Source organism: Ranitomeya imitator, chromosome 2 (genome assembly GCF_032444005.1).
Source record: "Ranitomeya imitator isolate aRanImi1 chromosome 2, aRanImi1.pri, whole genome shotgun sequence".
NCBI classification, from domain to species: Eukaryota; Metazoa; Chordata; class Amphibia; order Anura; family Dendrobatidae; genus Ranitomeya; species Ranitomeya imitator.
In genome coordinates, this window is record NC_091283.1 from 652,781,480 (window position 1) to 652,808,681 (window position 27,202).

General features: G+C 43.0%; 1 protein-coding gene across 1 annotated transcript in view; it reads left to right on the top strand.

Annotated features, from left to right (window-relative positions):
• The window catches only part of LOC138666785 (zinc finger protein 84-like), a 65,985-nt gene extending 40,292 nt beyond the window's left edge, over nucleotides 1-25,693 (top strand). Inside the window, exons 8-17 of the mRNA XM_069754959.1 lie at nucleotides 17,661-17,747; nucleotides 17,838-18,023; nucleotides 18,107-18,233; nucleotides 18,313-18,456; nucleotides 18,914-19,002; nucleotides 19,082-19,181; nucleotides 19,360-19,451; nucleotides 19,547-19,658; nucleotides 20,715-20,906; nucleotides 24,776-25,693. Of these exons, the coding sequence (XP_069611060.1) occupies nucleotides 17,661-17,747; nucleotides 17,838-18,023; nucleotides 18,107-18,233; nucleotides 18,313-18,456; nucleotides 18,914-19,002; nucleotides 19,082-19,181; nucleotides 19,360-19,451; nucleotides 19,547-19,658; nucleotides 20,715-20,906; nucleotides 24,776-25,566 (1,920 nt within the window). The 3' untranslated portion in view covers nucleotides 25,567-25,693. The remainder of the gene's footprint in view (nucleotides 1-17,660; nucleotides 17,748-17,837; nucleotides 18,024-18,106; nucleotides 18,234-18,312; nucleotides 18,457-18,913; nucleotides 19,003-19,081; nucleotides 19,182-19,359; nucleotides 19,452-19,546; nucleotides 19,659-20,714; nucleotides 20,907-24,775) is intronic.
• Nucleotides 25,694-27,202: the final 1,509 nt, after the last annotated feature.

Consider the following 27,202-nt stretch of genomic DNA (forward strand, 5'->3'; position numbering starts at 1 on the left):
TAGGCAAAGGTGCTCCAGTGTTTCTTTGTCAGAATCTAGGACTAGATGCATATATCATCTCGGTTGGTTTTTCAACATGCTGGGGATATTTCTTAGGGTGTTATCATAACAATAGAAAAAGGTACCTGCTGTGATATCCAATCATACTTCACGTTGCCATACAGCGTTTTGATATCATGCCGCAACATAAACACATTAGTAGGTACTTAGAACAGCCACCACTGCGCCATTGGTGGATGTAACAATAGTATATTTACAACCCCAGTGTAAACCAAACCGTTAAACCACATTGTCCTATATCAAAACTATATCCCCTTGGACTCAACGCGTTTCTCCTCTTCCAATTCTAAGAGGTTCATCAGGAGTACATCCAGATATCAAAGGGTTACTTAGCTTATTAACCCCTTAATCCCATATGACGTACTATCCCGTCGAGGTGGGGTGGGCCTTAATTCCCACCGACGGGATAGTACGTCATAGCGATAGGCCGCGCTCACGGGGGGAGCGCGGCCGGGTGTCAGCTGCCTATCGTAGCTGACATCCGGCACTATGTGCCAGGAGCGGTCACGGACCGCTCCCGGCACATTAACCCCCGGCACACCGCGATCAAAGATGATCGCGGTGTGCCGGCAGTGCAGGGAAGCATCACGCAGGGAGGGGGCTCCCTGCGGGCTTCCCTGAGACGATCGGTACACGGTGATGTACTCACCGTGTACTGAGCGTCTTCTCCCTGCAGTCCCCGGATCCAAAATGACCGCGGGGCTGCATCCGGGTCCTGCAGGGAGCACTTCCGGGTCAGGAGCAGGCTGCAGCTCTAATCCTGCCCGGCTGTTTGTCAGATCACCGATCTGACAGAGTGCTGTGCACAGTGTCAGATCAGTGATCTGTGATGTCCCCCCCTGGCAAAGTGAAAGAGTAAAAAAAAAAATTTCCACACGTGTAAAAAAAAAAAAAAAAAAATCCCTAAATAAAGAAGAAAAAAAATATATTCCCATAAATTCATTTCTTTATCTAAAAAAAAAAAAACAATAAAAATACACATATTTAGTATCGCCGCGTCCGTAAAGACCCAACCTATAAAACTGTCCCACTAGTTAACCCCTTCAGTGAACACCGTAAGAAAAAAAAAAAAAAACAGCCAAAAAACAACGCTTTATTATCATACCGCCGAACAAAAAGTGGAATAACACGCGATCAAAAAGACGGATATAAATAACCATGGTACCGCTGAAAACGACATCTTGTCCCGCAAAAAATGAGCCGCCATATAGCATAATAACCAAAAAAATAAAAAAGTTATAGTCCTCAGAATAAAGCAATGCCAAAATAATTATTTTTTCTATAAAATAGCTTTTATCGTATAAAAGCGCCAAAACATAAAAAAATGATATAAATGAGATATCGCTGTAATCGTACTGACCCGAAGAATAAATCTGCTTTATCAATTTTACCAAATGTAGAACGGTATAAACGCCTCCCCCCAAAAGAAATTCCTGAATAGCTGGTTTTTGGTCATTCTGCCTCACAAAAAATCGGAATAAAAAGCGATCAAAAACTGTCACGTGTCCAAAAATGTTATCATTAAAAACGTCAACTCGTCCCGCAAAAAACAAGACCTCACATGACTCTGTGGACCAAAATATGGAAAAATTATAGGTCTCAAAATGTGGAGACGCAAAAACTTTTTTGCTATAAAAAGCGTCTTTTAGTGTGTGACGGCTGCCAATCATAAAAATCCGATATAAAAAACGCTATAAAAGTAAATCAAACCCCCCTTCATCACCCCCTTAGTTAGGCTAGGTTCACATTGCGTTAATTGGTTAACGCTAACGGACAGCGTTGCACGGCGAAAATGTCGCAATTATCGCCGTGCAACGGGTTCGTTAGCGCACCCATTGACAGCAATGTGATTTTCGGGTGTGCTATTTTCGGCTCGCGCTAGCAAGGTGCCGTTCTTTTGTGGCGCACCTCGGACGCTGCTTGCAGCGTCCGCGGCGCGCCCGAGATCTGATCCCCGATCTTCCAGAGCGGGGACGTTAACGCGACCACTAAATGCGACACCTAAAAAGACATTGCGTTAGCGCAATCCGCTAGCGCTAAATGGATTGCCCTAACGCAATGTGAACCTAGCCTTAGGGAAAAATAATAAAATTAAAAAAAATGTATTTATTTCCATTTTCCCATTAGGACTAGGGTTAGGGTTAGGGTTTGGATTACATTTACGGTTGGGATTAGAATTAGGGGTGTGTCAGGGTTAGAGGTGTGGTTAGGGTTACAGTTGGGATTAGGGTTAGGGGTGTGTTTGGATTAGGGTTTCAGTTATAATTGGGGGTTTCCACTGTTTTGGCACATCAGGGGCTTTCCAAACGCGACATGGCGTCCGATCTCAATTCCAGCCAATTCTGCATTGAAAAAGTAAAACAGTGCTCCTTCACTTCCGAGCTCTCCCGTGCGCCCAAACAGGGGTTTACCCCAACATGTGGGGTATCAGCGTACTCGAGACAAATTGGACAACAACTTTTTGGGTCCAAGTTCTCTTGTTATCCTTGGGAAAATAAAAATTTGGGCTAAAAATCATTTTTGTGGGAAAAAAAAAGGATTTTTTATTTTCACGGCTCTGCGTTGTAAACTGTAGTGAAACACTTGGGGGTTCAAAGTTTTATCAACACATCTAGATAAGTTCCTTGGGAGGTCTAGTTTCCATTATCAGGTCACTTGTGGGAGGTTTGCACTGTTTGGGTACATCAGGGGCTCTGCAAATGCAACGTGACGCCTGCAGACCAATCCATTTAAGTCTGCATTCCAAATGGCGCTCCTTCCCTTCCGAGCTCTGCCATGCGCCCAAACAGTGGTTCCCCCCCACATATGGGGTATCAGCGTACTCAGGACAAATTGGACAACAACTTTTGGGGTCCAATTTATTCTGTTACCCTTGTGAAAATACAAAACTGGGGGCTAAAAAATCATTTTTGTGAAGAAAAAAAAAAAAAGAATTTTTATTTTCACGGCTCTGCGTTATAAACTGTAGTGAAACACTTGGGGGTTCAAAGCTCTCAAAACACATCTAGATAAGTTCCTTGGGAAGTCTAGTTTCTAATATGGTGTCACTTGTGGGGGGTTTGTACTGTTTGGGTACATCAGGGGCTCTGCAAATACAACGTGACGCCTGCAGACCAATCCATTTAAGTCTGCATTCCAAATGGCGCTCCTTCCCTTCCAAGCTTTGCCATGCACCCAAACAGTGGTTCCCCCCCACATATTGGGTATCAGCGTACTCAGGACAAATTGAACAACAACTTTTGGGGTCCAATTTATTCTGTTACCCTTGTGAAAATACAAAACGGGGCTAAAAATCATTTTTGTGAAAAAAATGAATTTTTATTTTCACGGCTCTGCGTTATAAACTGTAGTGAAACACTTAGGGGTTCTAAGTTCTCACAACACATCTAGATAAGTTCCTTGGGAGGTCTAGTTTCTAATATGGTGTCACTTGTGGGGGGTTTGTACTGTTTGGGTACATCAGGGGCTCTGCAAATGCAATGTGACGCCTGCAGACCAATCCATTTAAGTCTGCATTCCAAATGGTGCTCCTTCCCTTCCAAGCTTTGCCATGCGCCCAAACAGTGGTTCCCCCCCACATATTGTGTATCAGCGTACTCAGGACAAATTGAACAACAACTTTTGGCATCCATTTTATCCTGTTACCCTTGGTAAAATAAAACAAATTGGAGCTGAAATAAATTTTGTGTGAAAAAAAGTTAAATATTCATTTTTATTTAAACATTCCAAAAATTCCTGTTAAACCCGTGAAGGGTTAATAAACTTCTTGAATGTGGTTTTGAGCACCTTGAGGGGTGCAGTTTTTAGAATGGTGTCACACTTGGGTATTTTCTATCATATAGACCCCTTAAAATGACTTCAAATGAGATGTGGTCCCTAAAAAAGAAATGGTGTTGTAAAAATGAGAAATTGCTGGTCAACTTTTAACCCTTATAACTCCCTAACAAAAAAAATTTTTGGTTCCAAAATTGTGCTGATGTAAAGTAGACATGTGGGAAATGTTACTTATTAAGTATTTTGCGTGACATATCTCTGTGATTTAAGGGCATAAAAATTTAAAGTTGGAAAATTGCGAAATTTTCAAAATTTTCGCCAAATTTCCATTTTTTTCACAAATAAACGCAAGTTATATCGAATAAATTTTACCACTACCATGAAGTACAATATGTCACGAGAAAACAATGTCAGAATCGCCAAGATCCGTTAAAGCGTTCCAGAGTTATAACCTCATAAAGGGACAGTGGTCAGAATTGTAAAAATTGGCCCGGTCATTAACGTGCAAACCACCCTCGGGGCTTAAGGGGTTAATGTTTTCAGCACATCTCGGGACGAGATCTGAATCTGAGCATGCGCCGCCCCCAGCGGCCATTTTCCCGGAGGCCACCACATCGCAGCAATGGAGCTGCCGGCGCCTCCGGGCTTTCAGGACATGTGGGAGGAGCCCCGACTGACTCTGCGGGAAGATACGCCACCGCTGCCGCCCCACAGCACAGAGCCCCGACGCTGTACCAAGAGGAACCGCCGCCCCACAGCACCCACGCGGCACAAAGAGGAGCAGCCGCCGCCGCTCCCCAGCACCCCACGCTGACGCTGGCTGCAGCTACAATGTGAGGTAATGGGGCATACTCCACTCACACTTTCCTGTGAGACGCCCCCTCCGTCATCGGGACCACTCCTCACCCACCCATCCACCATATACACCCGGCGTACAAGACGATTCCCGACTTTTAAGAAGATTTTCAGGGGTTAAAAGGTCGTCTTATACTACGGAAAATACGGTACACATGACCCATTAGGGTCGATATCACAGGTGATCCTATCGCCAAATGTTTCTCAACACATAGAGTGATAGGTAGCAGCCAAAGTTCATTTGTTCATTCAATCCCCTCGGGGATACCGTATCTAATCTATTGATCCACTTAAGTTCTTTTTGCAATATTTTACGGTCCTAATCTCCACCTCAAATGGAGGGAATCACCACCTCAATGGCACACAAAGAGAAAGATTTTAAATCACCCTGATGTACAGATCGTATATGTCGAGATATGGGTGTATCTCTGGCATGTTTAATGTCACCCAGGTGATCCCCAATTCTTCTGAACTCCCTTCTCGCTTTGCCCACATAATTAACTGGGCAGGTACAGCTGAATAGGTAGATCACCCCGCTAGTTTTGCAGTTAGCAAAGTGTCTGCTCTCGAAAGTTTGTCCTGTACTGGCACTAGAAAAATGATTACCCGTGGCCATATACCCACAGAAAGAACACCCGCCGCAGCGGAATGTACCAAGTTGTCTCCTTTCTAACCACGTGCCCTTCAAGGGGGGAATAAAGGTGCTATGCACGAGTTGGTCCTTCAAGGATCTCCCCCTCCTATAGGTGATCATAGGTGTTTCAGATAAATACTCATTGATGTCCGTATCTGCCAGTAGTATACCCCAGTATTTATTAACGATGTCCCTCACTTCCTGAGAGCAGTCATCAAAACTCCCAATGAGTCTCACCAGGGGGTCTGATTCATCTCTACCCCTCGATTGGAGGAGGCTAGATCTAGGAGTTGCCTCCACCTGCTTGAAAGTGCTCTGGAGAATGTTCCTCGGGTACCCCTTGTCCAGAAATCTATCTCTTAATTCATGTGCTTCAGCATAAAAGGATGCGTCAGAGGAACAATTCCTCCTTACTCTCATATATTGTCCTTTCGGTATCCCCCTCCTGAGCCCATAGGGGTGATGACTGCTCCAGCTAAGTAAGTTATTTGTTGAGGTAGCTTTTCTGTACACCGGGGTTGCAAGATGACCATCCTTATCTTTACTAATTGTGACATCCAATAAGTTGATTTTTTCCTTATTTATTTCAGATGTAAAGGTGAGGCCTATGTTGTTTATGTTAAGGTCCTGGACAAACACATGAAATGAAGCTACATCACCCGTCCCCAAAATTAGGACATCATCTATGTAGCGTCCCCAGAATAATATCTCCTCGGCGCGTGCGCCGATTGTGTGTCGGCGCGTGCGCCGATTGTGTGTCGGCGCATGTCTTAATTGGTCCAGACAGGTGGCGCATCTGACTCGCCGGCGCCTCCACTTCGAACGGCGCGTGCGCGGCTACTGGTTAGCCTGCGCAGATCGTTCACCGGCATACATCGTGGTGGAACGGGCCTGTATGCCGCCTGCGCACTTTCTGGCTGAAGTCCCCTCATCATGTGACACATACGTCAGGGTTGCCAGGAAACACCGGAAGTATAGATGGCGTTCAAACCACCCAGGTGATACGAGTGCAGCGGTAATTGAGAGTCCATAAAATGCACAGCATTTGGCACTTGTCTGTAGGCGCTACATGGATAGGGGATCGATATTAACAAGAATCCCAATATCATAGCGGTAGTCTGAACCAGCACACAAAAATTTGGTGCCCCCAGACAAATCAGAAAAGCTCCATAGAATACATGTATAAACTGGAGAAAAAAAGGAGCATGAAGTATAGATATTTTTTTATAATAAACAAGTATCTTTATTAATACAAAAAATTGCTAAAAACAGCAATACAATCCAATAGGAGGTGTACCCAAACAAGCACAGGAAAGGGGAAGCGGCGTTCTCTAGCCGCGAAACGCGCGTCGGGGCGTTCTTTCTTGTCCGGTGGGACCCCCTCCTGTGCCCTCCATTGGTAAGCCTACTCTTCAGCCCCATCTTGCTACTTTAGAGCATACACTATTACTAATATAGCCTGCCATTTGGTCACCGCACTACATTGGCTGAGGGACATGTGGGTTTACTTACTATTTGATTTGATGTGGGGGTTCTTTCCTTGTTCCCCCTCTATTATCTATTGAGTATATGTATGGGGGCTACGGGGGGGTGGTCCCCTTTCCTGTGCCTGTTTGGGTACACCTCCTATTGGATTGTATTACTGTTTTTAGCAATTTTTTGTATTAACCCCTTTACCCCCAAGGGTGGTTTGCACGTTATGGACCGGGCCAATTTTTACAATTCTGACCACTGTCCCTTTATGAGGTTATAACTCTGGAACGCTTCAACGGATCCCGGTGATTCTGACATTGTTTTCTCGTGACATATTCTACTTCATGATAGTGGTAAAATTTATTTGATATTACCTGCGTTTATTTGTGAAAAAAACGGAAACATGGCGAAAATTTTGAAAATTTTGCAATTTTCCAACTTTGAATTTTTATGCAATTAAATCACAGAGATATGTCACACAAAATACTTAATAAATAACATTTCCCACATGTCTACTTTACATCAGCACAATTTTGGAACCAAAATTTTTTTTTGTTAGGGAGTTATAAGGGTTAAAAGTTGACCAGCAATTTCTCATTTTTACAACACCATTTTATTTTAGGGACCACATCTAATTTGAAGTCATTTTGAGGGGTCTATATGATAGAAAATACCCAAGTGTGACACCATTCTAAAAGCTGCACCCCTCAAGGTTCTCAAAACCACATTCAAGAAGTTTATTAACCCTTCAGGTGTTTCACAGGAATTTTTGGAATGTTTAAATAAAAATTAACATTTAACTTTTTTTCACAAAAAATTTACTTTAGCTCCAATTTGTTTTATTTTGCCAAGAGTTACAGGAGAAAATGGACCCCAAACCTTGTTGTACAATTTGTCCTGAGTACGCCGATACCCCATAAGTGGAGGTAAACCACTGTTTGGGCGCATGACAGAGCTTGGAAGCGAAGGAGCGCCATTTGACATTTTAATGCAAAATTGACTGGAATTGAGATGGGACGCCATGTTGCGTTCGGAGAGCCACTGATGTGCCTAAACATTGAAACCCCCCACAAGTGACACCATTTTGGAAAGTAGACCCCCTAAGGAACTTATCTAGAGGTGTGGTGAGCACTTTGACCCACCAAGTGCTTCACAGAAGTTTATAATGCAGAACCGTAAAAATAAAAAATATTTTTTTTCACAAAAATTATCTTTTTGCCCCCAATTTTTTATTTTCCCAATGGTAAGAGAAGAAATTGGAACCAAATAGTTGTTGCACAAATTGTCCTGAGTACTCTGATACCCCATATGTGGGGGTAAACCACTGTTTGGGCGCATGGGAGACCTCGGAAGGGAAGGAGCGCCGTTTGACCTTTCAATGCAAAATTGATAGGAATTGAGATGGGACGCCATATTGCGTTTGAAGAGCCACTGATGTGCCTAAACATTGAAACCCCCCCACAAGTGACACCATTTTGGAAAGTAGACCCCCTAAGGAACTTATCTAGAGGTGTGGTGAGCACTTTGACCCACCAAGTGCTTCACAGAAGTTTATAATGCAGAACCGTAAAAATAAAAAATAATTTTTGTGAAAAAAAATGATCTTTTCGCCCCCGATTTTTTATTTTCCCAATGGTAAGAGAAGAAATTGGAACCAAATAGTTGTTGCACAATTTGTCCTGAGTACTCTGATACCCCATATGTGGGGGTAAACCACTGTTTGGGCGCATGGGAGAGCTCGGAAGGGAAGGAGCGCCGTTTGACTTTTCAATGCAAAATTCACAGGAATTGAGATGAGACGCCATGTTGCGTTTGGAGAGCCACTGATGTGCCTAAATATTGAAACCCCCCACAAGTGACACCATTTTGGAAAGTAGACCCCCTAAGGAACTTATCTAGATGTGTGGTGAGCACTTTGACCCACCAAGAGCTTCACAGAAGTTTATAATGCAGAGCCGTAAAAATAAAACAAAAATTTTTTCCCACAAATATTATTTTTTAGCCCCCAGTTTTGTATTTTCCCAAGGGTAACAGGAGAAATTGGACCCCAAAATTTGTTGTCCAATTTGTCCTGAGTACGCTGATACCCCATATGTGGGGGGGAACCACCGTTTGGGCGCATGGGAAGGCTCGGAAGGGAAGGAGCGCCATTTGAAATACAGACTTAGATGGAATGGTCTGCAGGCGTCACATTGCATTTGCAGAGCCCCTAATGTACCTAAACAGTAGAAACCCCCCACAAGTGACCCCATATTGGAAACTAGACCCCCAAAGGAACTTATCTAGATGTGTTGTGAGAACTTTGAGCCCCCAAGTGTTTAACTACAGTTTCTAACGCAGAGCCGTGAAAATAAAAAAAAAAATTCCCCCCAAAATTATTTTTTAGCCCCCAGTTTTGTATTTTCTCCAGGGTAACAGGAGAAATTGGACCCCAAAATTTGTTGTGCAATTTGTCCTGAGTGCGCTGATACCCCATATGTGGGGGGAACCACCGTTTGGGTGCATGGGAAGGCTCGGAAGGGAAGGAGCGCCATTTGAAATACAGACTTAGATGGAATGGTCTGCAGGCGTCACATTGCGTTTGCAGAGCCCCTAATGTACGTAAACAGTAGAAACCCCCCACAAGTGACCCCATATTGGAAACTTTGCGGGACGAGTTGACGTTTTTATTGGTAACACTTTCGGGCACGTGACATTTTTGATCGCTTTTTATTCCGATTTTTGTGAGGCAGAATTAGCAAAAACCAGCTATTCATGAATTTCTTTTGGGGGAGGCGTTTATACCGTTCCGCGTTTGGTAAAATCGATAAAGCAGTTTTATTCTTCGGGTCAGTACGATTACAGCGACACCTCATTTATATCATTTTTTTATGTTTTGGCGCTTTTATACGATAAAAACTATTTTATAGAAAAAATAATTATTTTTGCATCGCTTTATTCTCAGGACTATAACTTTTTTATTTTTTTGCTGATGATGCTGTATGGCTGCTCGTTTTTTTGCGGGACAAGATGACGCTTTCAGCGGTACCATGGTTATTTATATCTGTCTTTTTGATCGCGTGTTATTCCACTTTTTGTTCGGTGGTATGATAATAAAGCGTTGTTTTTTGCCTCTTTTTTTTTTCTTTCTTACGGTGTTTACTGAAGGGGTTAACTAGTGGGCCAGTTTTATAGGTCGGGTCGTTACGGACGCGGCGATACTAAATATGTGTACTTTTATTGTTTTGGTTTTTTTTTATTTAGATAAAGAAATGTATTTATGGGAATAATATTTTTTTTTTTTCATTATTTAGGATTTTTTTTTTTTTTTACACACTTGTAAAAATTTTTTTTTACTTTTTTACTTTGTCCCAGGGGGGGACAATACAGATCGGTGATCTGCCAGTTTGCACAGCACTCTGACAGATCACCGATCTGTCAAACAGCGCTGCAGCGTTACCAAGTGCCTGCTCTGAGCATGTTTGATCGCGGTGTGCCGGGGGTTAATGTGCCGGGGGCGGTCCGTGACCGATCCTGGCACATAGTGCCGGATGTCAGCTGCGATAAGCAGCTGACACCCGGCCGCGATCGGCCGCGCTCCCCCAGTGAGCGCGGCCGATCGCCTATGACGTACTATTCCGTCCGTGGGAAGTAAAGCCCACCCCACATGGATGGAATAGTACGTCTGATGGCAGAAAGGGGTTAATAAAGACACTTGTTTATTATAAAAAAATATCTATACTTCATGCTCCTTTTTTTCTCCAGTTTATACATGGATAGGGGATCGGCCCGGTGCTGCAGCTGTCTACATCGCTGATATGCTGAAAACATTAATAAGCTAAGTAACCCTTTGATATCTGGATGTACTCCTGATGAACCTCTTAGAATTGGAAGAGGAGAAACGCGTTGAGTCCAAGGGGATATAGTTTTGATATAGGACAATGTGGTTTAACGGTTTGGTTTACACTGGGGTTGTAAATATACTATTGTTACATCCACCAATGGCGCAGTGGTGGCTGTTCTAAGTACCTACTAATGTGTTTATGTTGCGGCATGATATCAAAACGCTGTATGGCAACGTGAGGTATGATTGGATATCACAGCAGGTACCTTTTTCTATTGTTATGATAACACCCTAAGAAATATCCCCAGCATGTGCAAAACCAACCGAGATGATATATGCATCTAGTCCTAGATTCTGACAAAGAAACACTGGAGCACCTTTGCCTACTTTAGTCTTTTTGTTTAATGATCGAGAATAATAAGGCTAGAGCTCTACCATGAGAAACTAGGGACACAGTTTACCAAGTTAGTTTAGAACACTGGCTTTAGTTAGATAGTCATACTGATTTATCTTGATTGACTCAAGTTATTCCTATCTGCGCACTGAGTGCATGAATATTTCTGTCCCCTATCCCAGCAGGGTAAAACAGGGATAGTAGGGAGAGCCGACGAGGAGCAGGGGCGCCACAGCGCAGGACACAGGGTGCCAACCTCCGCAGGCAGGAAGGGTGCATCCAGTGAGTGTAGGGCTTGGCACTGTCCCGGCCTTTCCTGTAGTACGCTTGTTTTTTGGTGATGGGTTTGTAAGTGCACACATATGGTTTTAATAATCACTGCAAATCTACCAAGACTTGGCCGTCCCTCTAAACTTTCATCTCAAACAAGGAGAAGACTGATCAGGGATGCAGCAAAGAGGCCCATGATCACTGAAGGCCCATGAAATGAAGAGATCTACAGCTGAGGTGGGACAGTCTGTCCACAGTCGTACACTGCACAAATCTGGCCATTATGGAAAAGTGACAAGAAAAAAGCCATTTCTCAAAGATATCCATACAAAGTGTTGTTTAAAGTTTGCAACAAGCCACCTGGGAGACTCAGCAAACATGTGGAGGAAGGTGCTCTGGTCAGATGAAACCAAAATCAAACTTTTTGTCGACAATGCCAAACGATATGTTTGGTGTAAAGGCAACAAAGCTCATCAACCTGAACACAGCATCCCCACAGTCAAACATGGTGGTGGCAGCATCATGGTTTGGGCCTGCTTTTCTTCTGCAAGGACAAGGAAGATGGATGGAGCCAAATACAGGACCATTCTTGAAGAAAACCTGTTGGAGTCTGCAAAAGAGCTGAGACTGGGACCGAGATTTCTCTTCCAACAAGACAATGATCCCAATCATAAAGCAAAATCTACAATGGAATGTGGTTCACAAATAAACGTATCCAGGTGTTAGAATGGCCAAGTCATAGTCCAGACCTCAATCCAATCGAGAATCTGTGGAAAGAGCTGAAAACTGCTGTTCACAAACGATCTCCGTCAAACCTTTCTGAGCTCGAGCTGTTTGCCAAGGAAGAATGGGCAAGAATTTCAGTATCTCGATGTACAAAACTGATAGAGACATACCCCAAGCGACTTGCAGATGTAAGTGCAGCAGAAGGTGGCGCAACAAAGTATTAAGTTAAAGGGACACTGTCACCTGAATTTGGAGGAAACAATCTTCAGCCATGGAGGCGGGGTTTTTGGGTTTTTGATTCTCCCTTTCCTTACCTGCTGGCTGCATGCTGGCTGCAATATTGGATTGAAGTTCATTCTCTGTCCTCCGTAGTACACGCCTGCACAAGGTGCAATCTTGCCTTGCACAGGCGTGTCCTATGGAGGACAGAGAATGAACTTCAATCCAATATTGCAGCCAGCATGCAGCCAGCGGGTAAGGAAAGGGTGAATCAAAAACCCCAAAACCCCGCCTCCATGGCTGAAGATTGTTCCCTCAAAATTCAGGTGACAGTGTCCCTTTAAAGGGGCTGAATAATATTACACGCCCCACTTGTCGATTTTCCACAAAAATGTCAAATAACCAATAAATTTTGTTCACCTTCACAATTGTGTTCCACTTGTTGTTGATTCTTCACCAAAAATTTACATTTGGTATCTTTATGTTTGAAGCATGATATGTGGAAAAGGTTGAAAAGTTCCAGGGGGCCGAATACTTTCGCCAGGCACTGTATGTGGAGCACTGTGAGATGTGCATTATACTATATGGAGGACTATGGGGCACCGTGAAAGTATTGCTGCCGTTTTTGTGGCCCCATAAAAATCTATTGGGGCCGCAAAACAACGGTATGTGTAAAAGAAGCTTAAGGTACATGTGCTATAATTGTAATTTGAATGTGAACTAGTTACGCTAGGTATTTCATACAATGGTACATTTAAAGACAGTGCATTGCTCCTGGGGAAGAATTCTAACGAGACAACCCCTTTAAGAATTTAGACCACAAGATAATGGCTGCCATTCACCTGCCTTGAGGACAGATTTAGAACTACAGAGCCTTTCCCAGGTTACTGTAACTAGGGCAACACAATGACGTCACTCTACCCATATATGGGCACTGCACAGCAGAAAATGAAAGGGAGCTGACTACGAGTGAGGGGGTGTGGCCAGGCAGATAGCGGTACCACCTGCCTTCAGGAAAACAACGGCGAGACAGGAAGTGGAGGTAACAAAGAGGAGGTGCAGGTAACAAAGAGGAGGTGCAGGTAACGGGGCTTGTGCGGCTGGAGGCGTGGAGTGTACCACTCGGGAGCAGAATTAGGGGCTGCGGGATGGACCACAGCAGGCCGAGCAGATGCAGAATGGAGTGTCTGGTATAGCACAGGGAGAGCAGAGCAGAATGGGTGACGCGGACTGTAGTGTCCTCCGATGGCGCTCTGCCCTCCGTACATGCCACAGGCGGAGGGCACTAGTGGCGGGATTAACCAGTGACGGACTGGCCTTAGGGCTGTGATAGACCATATGGGAAGCACAGAGCTGGGGCTAACCTCAGTATTGTACTGCAGGAGGAGTGGGATGTGGTGTCCTGTCTGTGGGGTTAATAACAGGAGGAGTGGGATGTGGTGTCCTCTGTGGGGTTAATAACAGGAGGAGTGGGATGTAGTGTCCTCTGTGGGATCAATAATAGGAGGAGTGGGATGTGGTGTCCTCTGTGGGGTTAATAACAGGAGGAGTGGGATGTAGTGTCCTCTGTGGGATTAATAACAGGAGGAGTGGGATGTGGTGTCCTGTCTGGGGTTAATAACAGGAGGAGTGGGATGTAGTGTCCTCTGTGGGATTAATAACAGGAGGAGTGGGATGTAGTGTCCTCTGTGGGATTAATAACAGGAGGAGTGGGATGTAGTGTCCTCTGTGGGGTTAATAACAGGAGGAGTGGGATGTAGTGTCCTCTGTGGGATTAATAACAGGAGGAGTGGGATGTAGTGTCCTCTGTGGGATTAATAACAGGAGGAGTGGGATGTAGTGTCCTCTGTGGGGTTAATAACAGGAGGAGTGGGATGTAGTGTCCTCTGTGGGATTAATAACAGGAGGAGTGGGATGTAGTGTCCTCTGTGGGGTTAATAACAGGAGGAGTGGGATGTAGTGTTCTCTGTGGGGTTAATAACAGGAGGAGTGGGATGTAGTGTCCTCTGTGGGATTAATAACAGGAGGAGTGGGATGTAGTGTTCTCTGTGGGGTTAATAACAGGAGGAGTGGGATGTAGTGTCCTCTGTGGGGTTAATAACAGGAGGAGTGGGATGTAGTGTTCTCTGTGGGGTTAATAACAGGAGGAGTGGGATGTAGTGTCCTCTGTGGGATTAATAACAGGAGGAGTGGGATGTAGTGTCCTCTGTGGGGTTAATAACAGGAGGAGTGGGATGTAGTGTCCTCTGTGGGGTTAATAACAGGAGGAGTGGGATGTAGTGTCCTCTGTGGGGTTAATAACAGGAGGAGTGGGATGTAGTGTCCTCTGTGGGATTAATAACAGGAGGAGTGGGATGTAGTGTTCTCTGTGGGGTTAATAACAGGAGGAGTGGGATGTAGTGTCCTCTGTGGGATTCATAACAGGAGGAGTGGGATGTAGTGTCCTCTGTGGGATTCATAACAGGAGGAGTGGGATGTAGTGTCCTGTCTGTGGGATCAATAACAGGAGGAGTGGGATGTAGTGTCCTCTGTGGGGTTAATAACAGGAGGAGTGGGATGTGGTGTCCTCTGTGGGGTTAATAACAGGAGGAGTGGGATGTGGTGTCCTCTGTGGGATTAATAACAGGAGGAGTGGGATGTAGTGTTCTCTGTGGGGTTAATAACAGGAGGAGTGGGATGTAGTGTCCTCTGTGGGATTCATAACAGGAGGAGTGGGATGTAGTGTCCTCTGTGGGATTCATAACAGGAGGAGTGGGATGTAGTGTCCTCTGTGGGATTCATAACAGGAGGAGTGGGATGTAGTGTCCTCTGTGGGATCAATAACAGGAGGAGTGGGATGTAGTGTCCTCTGTGGGATCAATAACAGGAGGAGTGGGATGTAGTGTCCTCTGTGGGATCAATAACAGGAGGAGTGGGATGTAGTGTCCTGTCTGTGGGATCAATAACAGGAGGAGTGGGATGTAGTGTCCTCTGTGGGATTAATAACAGGAGGAGTGGGATGTAGTGTTCTCTGTGGGGTTAATAACAGGAGGAGTGGGATGTAGTGTCCTCTGTGGGATTCATAACAGGAGGAGTGGGATGTAGTGTCCTCTGTGGGATCAATAACAGGAGGAGTGGGATGTAGTGTCCTCTGTGGGGTTAATAACAGGAGGAGTGGGATGTAGTGTCCTCTGTGGGATCAATAACAGGAGGAGTGGGATGTGGTGTCCTGTCTGTGGGGTTAATAACAGGAGGAGTGGGATGTAGTGTTCTCTGTGGGGTTAATAACAGGAGGAGTGGGATGTAGTGTCCTCTGTGGGATCAATAACAGGAGGAGTGGGATGTAGTGTCCTCTGTGGGGTTAATAACAGGAGGAGTGGGATGTAGTGTCCTCTGTGGGATCAATAACAGGAGGAGTGGGATGTGGTGTCCTGTCTGTGGGGTTAATAACAGGAGGAGTGGGATGTAGTGTTCTCTGTGGGGTTAATAACAGGAGGAGTGGGATGTAGTGTCCTCTGTGGGATCAATAACAGGAGGAGTGGGATGTAGTGTCCTCTGTGGGATCAATAACAGGAGGAGTGGGATGTAGTGTCCTCTGTGGGATCAATAACAGGAGGAGTGGGATGTAGTGTCCTCTGTGGGATCAATAACAGGAGGAGTGGGATGTAGTGTCCTCTGTGGGATTAATAACAGGAGGAGTGGGATGTAGTGTTCTCTGTGGGGTTAATAACAGGAGGAGTGGGATGTAGTGTCCTCTGTGGGATCAATAACAGGAGGAGTGGGATGTAGTGTCCTCTGTGGGATGTGGTGTCCTCTGTGGGGTTAATAACAGGAGGAGTGGGATGTAGTGTCCTCTGTGGGGTTAATAACAGGAGGAGTGGGATGTAGTGTCCTCTGTGGGATCAATAACAGGAGGAGTGGGATGTGGTGTCTCGTCTACATGAAGTATCTGAATCCTAGTACTAGCCTTCTAGTTGCTGTTGTGTGCCGTACCTATATAGGTATAATGAAGAATATGTTCTTTTTGGGCTATTCCTCTCTTTGTGGAAAGAACAAAGACTCTGCTCATGGACCTGGTGATTGGCCTCATTTGGCAGCCATGCAGTGCCGCACTGCCCTGATGTTAGCTGGTCAATAAACACTTTACCAGAAGGGTTCAAAAGAGAAGGTTGTTGAAATGTATCAGCCTCGACTGGGTTACAAAGCAAACTGGAAAATGTGCAAATGTGGATGTCACATACCAGTTAATTGTCACGAGTTAGTCACGCCAACCTGAGCGATCTGAGGATAGATCACTGCGTATTGTGAATCGCAGATCTTCCATTTAGCCTGTGTTGTTTGGATTCCATTTAAATGGATTTGGTTTCCTTTGGTGCTGAAGGGGTTAACGACCCTTTAAATGCTGGTCAGAAACATGCAGCTCCCTTTCAGCTGCTTCTGATCTGGTCACAAACTCTTCTTATAAAACCTGCCCAGACCCTCTCTGTCTTGCCAGTGAAAGTTCTGCTTCCTTGCTCCAAGGAGACACTGCTGAATAGGAGATTGTTGTTGCTCTTGGAGATTCGTCTTCCTGTGCTAAAGCGAAGTAGTTGCAGGTTGGAGTTGTGGTGTCCTGTAGGTTGCTGTCGTATGTGTGTGTGTGTTTATCTCCTGGTCCCTTTTCCCTTTTAGTTTATTCCTCCCTGTCCCTATCCTGCTCCCTATTGTTGGGTAATGCTTTTGTATGATAGAGGTATTCTGTTACCACTGTTTTGTCTTTGTGTCTTGTTTACCTTTCATTTCTGTTCCATGCCTCATGGGGTGGGGGAGAAAGACAGATTTTAACAGGAGCATAGTAAAGTTGGAGTCTCTGGCCTCTCTACCATCAAGAGTATCCCCGGGACAAGGATAGTTAAGGTCCCAGCTCAAGGGACAGTTTGAAGCCCCTCTTCCTTACAGAAGACCTTCACAGCGTGACATTCAAGATAATTCATTGCTTTATTAATATCATGCTTTGTAATTTGCCGTCCACTCTTTGATTATGATATTACATTGTAATAGCTGGAACTTGCTTTCCCTCACTTCCAGGCAGGCATTGTCCATTGAAAATGAATGAAACAAACTTCTGGGTTGTCTCTGAGCGATGTGATGTACTGTTCTATATGGATTGTGGTGTTGTGGACATTGTGGGTCCCGTTATATCAGATGTTATCCAGCAGGCTCTAGCCAGATCAACATACAGAAATTGACTGGTTGATGTAGTTCCATAAAGATCTGCTGACACTAAACTCTTGTTACTAATGAGTTGACCATGAAATCTCAACTGGTACAGGACCTCTTTAAGAAAAGAAAAATTGGAATGTAGGGCAAGACTTTGATCCAGAATACAGAATTAACTCCATATCTAATTGGCTCAAGAAATAAGAATATAAGATGTATAATATATTTATTTTGTTGTATCTCTTACAGACTGAGGGGTCATGATGGATGGAGTGAGGAAGGATAACGCAGAGATGATACTAAAGTTTACCCTTAAGATTATATATTTGCTGACTGGTGAGGTGAGGCCTCTGAAGAAATGAGATCAACTCCAGATCATTACAGGTTATGCTGTTGGATGATATTTTATTCCCTCTTTTTTTGGAAATTAGAATTATGGACCATTAAAGAAGTCAAGTAAACAAATGAAAGCTTTGTGGAAGCCGCACATCTCACGTGGTTGGAGTGGAAACCAGAGTCCAATGGAGCCTTCACCTCACTCGCTGAGAGAAGAGAAGAACAACGATCAGAAGATCCTGGAACTCACCAACAAGATCATTGAGCTGCTGACTGGAGAGGTGAGCGCTGCTGGGAATACGGGGACGTTGTGCTAAAATACCACTAGTGGTATGTGGATAATGACTGTATCATTATGTGTCAGATTACTATAAGATGTCAGGACGTCACTGTCTATTTCTCCGTGGAGGAGTGGGAGTACATAGAAGGACACAAGAATCTGTACAAGGACTTTATGGAGATTTCCCAGCCCATCAAGTCTCCCAGTACAGGTTAGAGTAATTTCACATCTCACCAGGATACCCCAGCTTTGCATATAAACTGTGTATTCAATCATTGTGTTTCCTACAGAGACAGATGGATTCAGTAAGAAAAATCTGCAAAAAAGTACAAATTCAAAAGATAATCAAAATGCCTCTCAATTGTCCCAAGATCATCCGAAAGGTCAAGCTAAGGTGTCATCGGAAAATAAAGTAATACTGAATTCAACACCAGGTATTGTGGTAAAATATTACTTAGGATTGTCCATTTGGTATTAGAAAAGAGGAAGATTGAGACATATGTGATGCATGGTAAACATTATGGGAAAGTTCTAGAGGTGTCGAGCACTACATAAAGAGAAGTACATTATTCTATTTTTTGTTACTTTTTTTCCCTACAATTATAACAAAAAAAAATCAAAGGTCCAAATCCAGAAAAATCTGCTTCAAATAAGACATGGCTTGTGGGTTTGACAAAATCTATCAATGTAATGTTGTTGCTTCTGTTATCCCAAGCCATTTCTTACTACAGAAATATCCTTGGTCTATGATTAGTCCTAACTAGCTATGTTCTTCTTTTTTCCTTAAAAAGGTTATATGAGATTGGAAAAAAAGTATTGCTTTCCTGCAGAAAAAGCTCCAATCCTGTCCATGGGATGTGTATTCATTCACTCTGTGTGTGATTCCTACAGTTGGATCCCACAAAAGAAATCTATCAGAGAAATGTTTTAGTTCCAAGGATTGTCCCAAAAATCCTTGCCATACCCCACAGGTGAATCAGGTAACTGGGAATAAATCTTCAACTAACCTATTTATTATGGGCCATTCGCTTTAGCAAGCTTCTATGTTTGATTATTGAGGTTGAAGATCTGGAGATGATCAAAGTTGAAGTACTAGATGATGAAGAGGAGCTGTATGGAAGGAGCAATCTGGATTGTGAGCAGGAGGAGATCTTCCTTGGTGAGAAACGTGGAACAGTCCCATATTCAAGTTCAGTCTCCTCTTAATACTAGAAGTCTCATTCCCCATTGATCTTCTCACATATTAGTGTATTCTTCACAGCAGTAAGACACTTTTTGGGTATCTTTACCATATTATGTTATGTATTTAGGCAATGGTGTGAATTTGTCTCCTACAGATGGATCCATGAAGAGAAGCCTACCAAAAAATTGTTGTAGTCCTCTATATTCTCCAGATTCTCCAGCAAAATATGACAGTGACTATCCTCAGGTAGCTAGTTCAGAGGTCTCAACGTGTGTCAAAATACCGGTCTGCATTGCTGAACGCATCTACTATGATACTTCTGTTGATTTTGGCAAATTTAGGGGGAAGACCAAATTGATATTCAAGTGTGTATTGTAGGAGGAGACGAAGAGACCTATATGAGTGGAGATCAATATCTTATGGAGGATGACACTTCTACAGATGACAGTCCAAGTGAGTAACGGTTCCTAAATACAGAAGAGTTCCCGTTATCGTTGGTCTTATTTCAGTCTTCACTTCCTTTACTGTCATTTTTTTTTTTTACTTCATGCCATAACAAACATACAATTTTTTTTGCCCTTGTAATTCATAATTAGTTTCCAGGCCAAAAACAAAGCGAGTGTCCACCTTTATTGGGGTTAAAGGGAATGTATAATCAGAAAATAGCGTACTAATCATAATACATTTTGGTTTTATTTTTGTTTTCTTTCCTAATTTTCCATATCGCGTGTATTAATTGTTACCCCCTGAAATGTTGCTGTTTTCACTCTGGCCACTGGGCAGAGCCGGCAGAAGCGGGCACCCACCAAGAGCACCATCCCAAAAATGTTAAGGCTGCACAAAAAGGAAAGGAAGAAAACACTTTGTAGACTTTACCTGCACAGAGAGGCTTGCAATGCCGTCCTGAAGTGATGAGCTTTTTTTTTTTTCTTTTCTCACTACGCTGTCTATTGATCAGATTAATTTTTCATATTTTGATTGGTTTCTGAATACAGTGATACGAAGTATGTGTTTTTTTTTTTTTTTTTTCTTTTCAATGGGGCAAAGGGGGTGTGATCTGATCTTGTTTTTATTTCCTACTTTAAAAACTTTTTTACTTTTATTTAATAGTCCACTTAGGAGACTTGATGCTACGATCATCTGATCGCCTATGCTATACATCAGAGGTGTCAAACTGCATTCCTCGAGGGCCGCAAACAGGTAATGTTTTCAGGATTTCCTTGTATTGCACAGGTGATAATTTAATCACCTGCAGAGAATGATTCCAGCACCTTGAGCAATACAAGGAAATCCTGAAAACATGACCTGTTTGCGGCCCTCGAGGAATGCAGTTTGACACCTCTGCTATACATAGCCGTGCTTCAGAATTTTCCACTCGGGCCCAGTACAAATCTTGCACCAGGGCCGACCTTATTCTAGTTCTGTCCCTGAACAGAGCAACAGTTCATGTTTTCTTCCATATTAGAAATCTGTAATCTCAATGGAATCATTTTTCCCCTCACATGACAGTACCTGAGAGAGAGGAACCCGCCCTATCACTGGACAGGAAGCCAAGAGCAAAAAATGAAAAGGCCACTCGCGTGTCCTCTGTCAGTGGTTTCCTGTCCTGTGGACAGTGGAGCCTTGAGCACACTGCAGGGGCAGCCGTGGATCATGGAGCACCCTTAGGCTGTTACACAGCAACCTCTGGCAAGAATCACAGTGAGTATATTGGCCCAGTTGGACCCTGAAATCTTAACATTCGCTTTGGGAAAGCGAAATTTCATGTTTACAGTACCTTTTGCCTCAGATTTGATGTTTGGCTTACAGCTTCATGGTTTATGTGGAGCCTGCAGCCTCATGGTTGGTGCCGGCCCTGTACCCTCAGGGTTGATGGTGGCCTGATGTTAGCCCTTGTGTTGGCTGTATGTCCTGCTATCTCTGCCTTATGACTTGGCTTGATGTAGCCTTTAGCCTGGTATGACCCTCGGTGATATGCCTTAACTTTGGGATATGTGGCTTTGCCTAATTAGCCAGCTGACTCTTGGTTTGGTAGGTCTGGTTTTTCATTACTATAAACATAAGGATGAATGACCTCGGGGAGATCAAAATATCTAACAGACACCATCACGTGTTTCTCAACGCAGTGATCCAGAACACTGCCCCCATCCCTTATGGGAAATATGCAAATGCATGTAGAAAAGCCGCGGAGACACCATCACGTGTTTCTGAACGCAAGCACTAAATAGCCCGGTCTTTCACCGGGAAGGAACAACCACAGGAAGGGCAGCATCTGTGGATGGATACCATGTTTTGGCTTATGTGGTTTTCCTTTTGGATGCTGCCCTTCCCGTGGATGTTCCTTCCCGGTGAAAGACCTGGCTATTTATTGCTTGCGTTGAGAAACACGTGATGGTGTCTCCGCGGTGTTGGATGTTTTGATCTCCCCGAGGTCATTCATCCTTAGGTTTATAGTCCTTGTACCAGGCACTGCTCCTAATAGCCAGTTTCCTACTCCACATTGATGAGGGACAAATACCCCGAAACAGCTGTCTGTGGATGGATACCATGTTTTGGCATAGGTGGTTTTCCTTTTTGGATGCTGCCCTTCCCGTGGTTGTTCCTTCCCGGTGAAAGACCTGGCTATTTATTGCTTGCGTTGAGAAACACGTGATGGTGTCTCCGCGGCTTTTCTACATGGTTTTTCATTACTGCCTCACAATATGTTGGATTCTACCTTTTCTTTGCATGCAGCTCAATGCCGCTGAACTTGGTGAAGGGTGAGTTCCAGATGATAACGTCTCTTGAAATTAGGTAGGGTGCCAAAATGCAGTCCTGCAGCAGGAGTCGAACAGATTCCTAGTCTATCCCTCCTACTTGAGATGTGCATATTGCACTAAATCAAATCAGCCAAGTCATTTTTCCTACATGTGGAGGCATAAAATGAACTGGTCAGCATTTAATCTGGTAAACATCTACAGTTAGGTCCAGAAATATTTGGGTTCTGCAAGTCACTATTTTTTGTATTTAAAATGAAACAACTGAGATGAAGTGTAGACTTCCAGGTTTAATAAAAAGGGTTGAACAAAAATATCCTATGAAATGTTTAGGAACTGCAACCATTTTTCTATAAAGTCTCCTCATTTTAGGGACTCAAAAGGTAATTGGAAAAGTTAACTTTATCATAACTATGATGTCAATTTTTTATACTTTGTAGAGAATCCTTGCCGACAATGACTACCTGAAATATTAAAGCTATGGATATAATCAAACACTGTGTTTCTTCCTTTATGATGCCTTGCCAGGCCTTTATTACAGCTGACTTCAGTTGTTCTTGTTTGTGGATCTTTCTGCCTTAAATTTTGTCTTAATCATGTGAAATGCATGCTCAATGGAGTTGTTTTCAGAATGTACCAAAATGTTGATCTGGCCAATCCTAACATTTCTGCTATCTCTCTGATGAATTTCTTCTTTTTACAAACCTAATCATGGTCTCTTTCTCTTCCATTGAGAGTTCCTTTGACCGCATGTTGTGGATTAAAAGCAACAGCTTCCAAATGAAAATGCTTCACCCTTTTAGCCGCTTAATTGATGATGGATTAAGGAGGCAGCCCATTTAAAGAGCTTTTGAGATAATTGTCCAATTACTTTTGGCCATTTAAAAACAAAAAAAGGCAGCTACATATTAAAGAGCTGTAATTTATAATCCCTTACTAAAATTGGGATGTGAATACCCTCAAATTAAAGTTGGGAGTCTACACCTTAAGCCCATATTGATTATACATCTGTATCTTGAATGTGTTTTGGTAAACTACTAAAATGCCAAAACTTGTGACTGCCCAAGTATTTCTGGACTTAACTGTATGTCCTTAATCTGTCCTTCCAGTTGGAGTAGTTTTGTGAAGACATGGCAATGTAAACAGACTGAAACCATTGTACGTACAGTTAATCCTCCTATTTTGGAGACAGAAGATGGACTGGTAAGCATTTAGGTCGATAAACATCTATGCCCCAGTTTTATCTTCCTGGTTGGAGTCGTAACATGGTGATACTTGTGCCAAGATGAATAAAACCATAGTTAATCCTCCTAGTTTGGAGCCAGAAGGTGAACGGGTCGCATTTAGGTCGGTGAACATCAATGTTCCAGTTTTTCCTCCTAGTTGGAGTAAGATGGATATGGTTGTGGTAAGTTGAGTAAACCAGAGTAAGTCCAGTTAATCCTCCTAATTGTAGTCATGAAATGGATTGGACGTACTAATACCTTGGGGAAATACTAATCTTTGTTTTTGGTATACTTAAGTGTTCAATCTGCACTCGATGGTTTAGTGTGTTTTTTTTTTTAATCCATAGGGGTTTCTTGTTAAAATTAATTAACTGTCATAAGTAGGATTTCTTTAAGGTTCAAGATATTGGTCTTAGGGGGCCTTGTTTTAATATAGAAATACAAGGTCAGAGTGAAAAATTACTGGTAATTAAACATAAATAATCTGGATATTCACTAATCAAATGTTTTTACCTACTCAAAGAAGTGAAGACACTAAACATGGATAAATAAAAAATATACATTTTTATTCAATTAATAAATAAAAATAGAAAATGGTAAAAACACAGTCCTGTACAAGGAACTCGCTGCAAGGAGTTGATAATGGGTATAATAGCTATACAACATTCGGGCTTCCATAAATATCGTCTATGGCAGAAGTAACTGTGCATACATATGCATTAAGACCTAATATTCCATAATAAATGAGTCAAGTAATAAGATAAACACTAAACATCACAAAAGAGAGAAGAATAAAGGAAGTTCCATTACTAGGTGTAAGTACCCAGTGGCTCCAGTTGTTTATCACCCCACATGGCACCCTACACTATGACTTGTTGGGCTTACCATGTTCCTTGGATCACTTGACTTCTGCTTTCGATAACATACTAAGTTTTACTACCAGTTCCTGAACACTTCAGTTGTTGAAGTGGTTTGACAAGTCCAAAATATTTAACTAAATTCAGAGAAATAACCAAGCATACACAAAAGTAAAGTCTATCAATATAGATCCTCCAAAAAAGTTAACCAGGATTTTCTTGGGATCTTTCTTCAGGTGTGAGATCTTACAAGTGGCACTCCCTATCAGAGGATTTCTTTATCGTTTCTCAGGTGCTGTCTTGGATGAGGGGCAAAAATAACTAACTGGTGATTTTGATTTTCCCGAAACCCATGAAGACACCCATATTTATTCTCTACCTCTGGCTTGTGGTTGTTGAGGTTTCGGTCTTTCTCTTCTCACAGTGAAGAATGAGCTTGAGTGAATGTATAAATCATAACAAGAATAAGGATAAGAAATTTGGGTTACTCCTACTTGACTTCTTGGGAGAGCCACTGAAGGAGGAAGTGGCCTTTTTATTTTTTGCTCTTAGTTTCCTGTGCAGTGATAGGGCAGATTTCCCTTTCTCCCAACTGCCATCATGGGTTTTGGGAAAATATAGTTACCGGTAAGTAATTATCATTTTTCTGAGTCTTTGAAAGGGGGTAGTTTTTTTTTTTTTTTTTAAATAATGCAATTATTTTTTCTTTTACTTTGTGTAATCCCTGGCAGGCAAAAACCAGAGTAGAAAGAAGTCGAAGAGACGTCTTGGTGCATACTCACATTGTGGAGCAGAAGAAGTGAATAGCAGAGGAAGTTTCTTTGAAGAAAATCCTATTGCCCCCAATATACACTCGATCCCTCATGGCTTAGGACTCTTATATGACTCCACCATACATGGCAGCTTTGCGTTTGATCCATCATGTATCCCTCACAATTCAGGCCATCTAGGTAATACGATATATTCAGGTTCCTATCCTCATATTGATTTTTCATTAGCATCTAACCCTGTTGTGAAATCATTTCCATGTCCAGAGTGTGGAAAACCTTTCCGATATAAATGGCATCTCAACAAACATCTGAAAATTCACAGAGGTGATAAACCATTTTTGTGCTATGAATGTGGACTGTGTTTTAAGGAGAAATTTAATCTTGCAAATCATTTAAAGATTCACACAGGCGATAAGCCATACGTATGCTCTCAGTGTGGGAAAAGGTTTTCCACAAAGTCCAATCTTCTTGAACATCTTCGAGTTCACTCAGGAGAGAAGCCATTCCCATGTTCTGAATGTGGGAAATGTTTCAAGAATAAATCTCATCTTGTAGAGCATCATAGAATACACACTGGGGAGAAACCATTTCCATGTTCTGAGTGCGGGAAAGGCTTTACAAGCAAGTCTAGGCTTCTCAAACATGTGCGTGTTCACACAGGGGAAAAGCCATTTTGTTGTCCTGAATGCAATAAAAGTTTTAACCAGAAGGCCCATCTCATTAGACATCAGAAAAGTCACAATCATTTATGAAGACTTGGCCTTTCTGTTCACATGCATTGGATTGTTTTTGGACTGATGAGTAGAATTCTACGTTTTAGTGGTTGTACTAGTCATTGTCAATGTAACTGTCTCCTACTAATAAACATTTAAATACAAACTGTTGTGGAAGGAGTATTTTATGAAGATCATCGCTATATGTAACCACCTAGGCAAGAGTTGGTGCTAAAGCTGGTGGACGTCTACCAGTACATAGCTTGCTACAAGGGACCAATCATTTTAGTAATTTTATGACGGATATAGGTCTCACTTGTCGTGTATGTCTAATATAAATATATATATATATATAATTAGTCTAAGGTCCACTTCCGTCTTTTTGTCTGTCACGGAAATCCAGCGTCGCTGATTGGTCGCGCCCAGCAGGCCGCGACCAATCAGCGACGGGCACAGTCCGGCCACAACTTGGCCTCTCCCTACTCCCCTCCAGTCAGTGTCCCCTCCATTCTCCTCTCCAGTCAGCGCCCACATAGTGTTTTAGCAGTCCGTTAAATGGACTGTGTTACACTGCGGCATAACGCGGTGTAACGCAGTCCGTTAACGCTGCCATTAACCCTGTAAGTGTGACCAACTTTTTATTATTACTTTTATTATTACTTTTTATTACTGATGCTGCCTATGCAGCATCAATAGTAAAAACATATAATGTTAAAAATAATAATAAAAGAAAAAAAATTATTCTCACCTTCCGGCGTCCGCGGCAGCCTTTCCCGCTCCTCGCGACGCTCTGGTCCCAAGAATGCATTGCGGCAACGACCCGTGATGACGTAGCAGTCTCGCGAGACCGCTAAATCATTACTGGTTATTGCCGCAAGGCATTACTGGGAACGGAGCATCGCTAAAGGCCTGGGCTGGATCCGGGGGCCGCGCCGGAAGGTGAGTATGTAACTATTTATTTTAATTCTTTTTTTTTAACAGCGATATGGTGCCCACATTGCTGCATACTACGTGGGCTGTGTTACATACTGCATGGGCTGTGCTATATACCACATGGCTGTGCTATATACTACATGGCTGTGCTATGTACTACCTGAGCTGTGAGACTCTTTGACCCGGGGCCCTCAAAAACCTGCAGCTGGCCCTGGCTTCACTGATTGGTCGCGGCCGGCCGCGAACAACCAGCGACAGGCCGCAAATTGCCGCAGGATTTGAACCACGCTTCGCTAACTTTTCGCGCCCGGCCGGCCGAATCCTGTGTATTCATTGCATTATTCTGAAATCTTCATAAATAAACTACATACATATTGTAGAATACCTGATGCATTAGAATCGGGCCACCATCTAGTGTGTATGTATGTACAGTACAGACCAAAAGTTTGGACACACCTTCTCATTTAAAGATTTTTCTGTATTTTCATGACTGAAAATTGTAAATTCACACTGAAGGCATAAAAACTATGAATTAACACATGTGGAATTATATATTTAACAAAAAAGTGTGAAAAAACTGAAAATATGTCTTACATTCTAGGTTCTTCAAAGTAGCCACCTTTTGCTTCAATGACTGCTTTGCACACTCTTGGCATTTTCTTGTTGAGCTTCAAGAGGTAGTCACCGGAAAAGGTTTTCACTTCACAGGTGTGCCCTGTCAGGTTTAATAAGTGGGATTTCT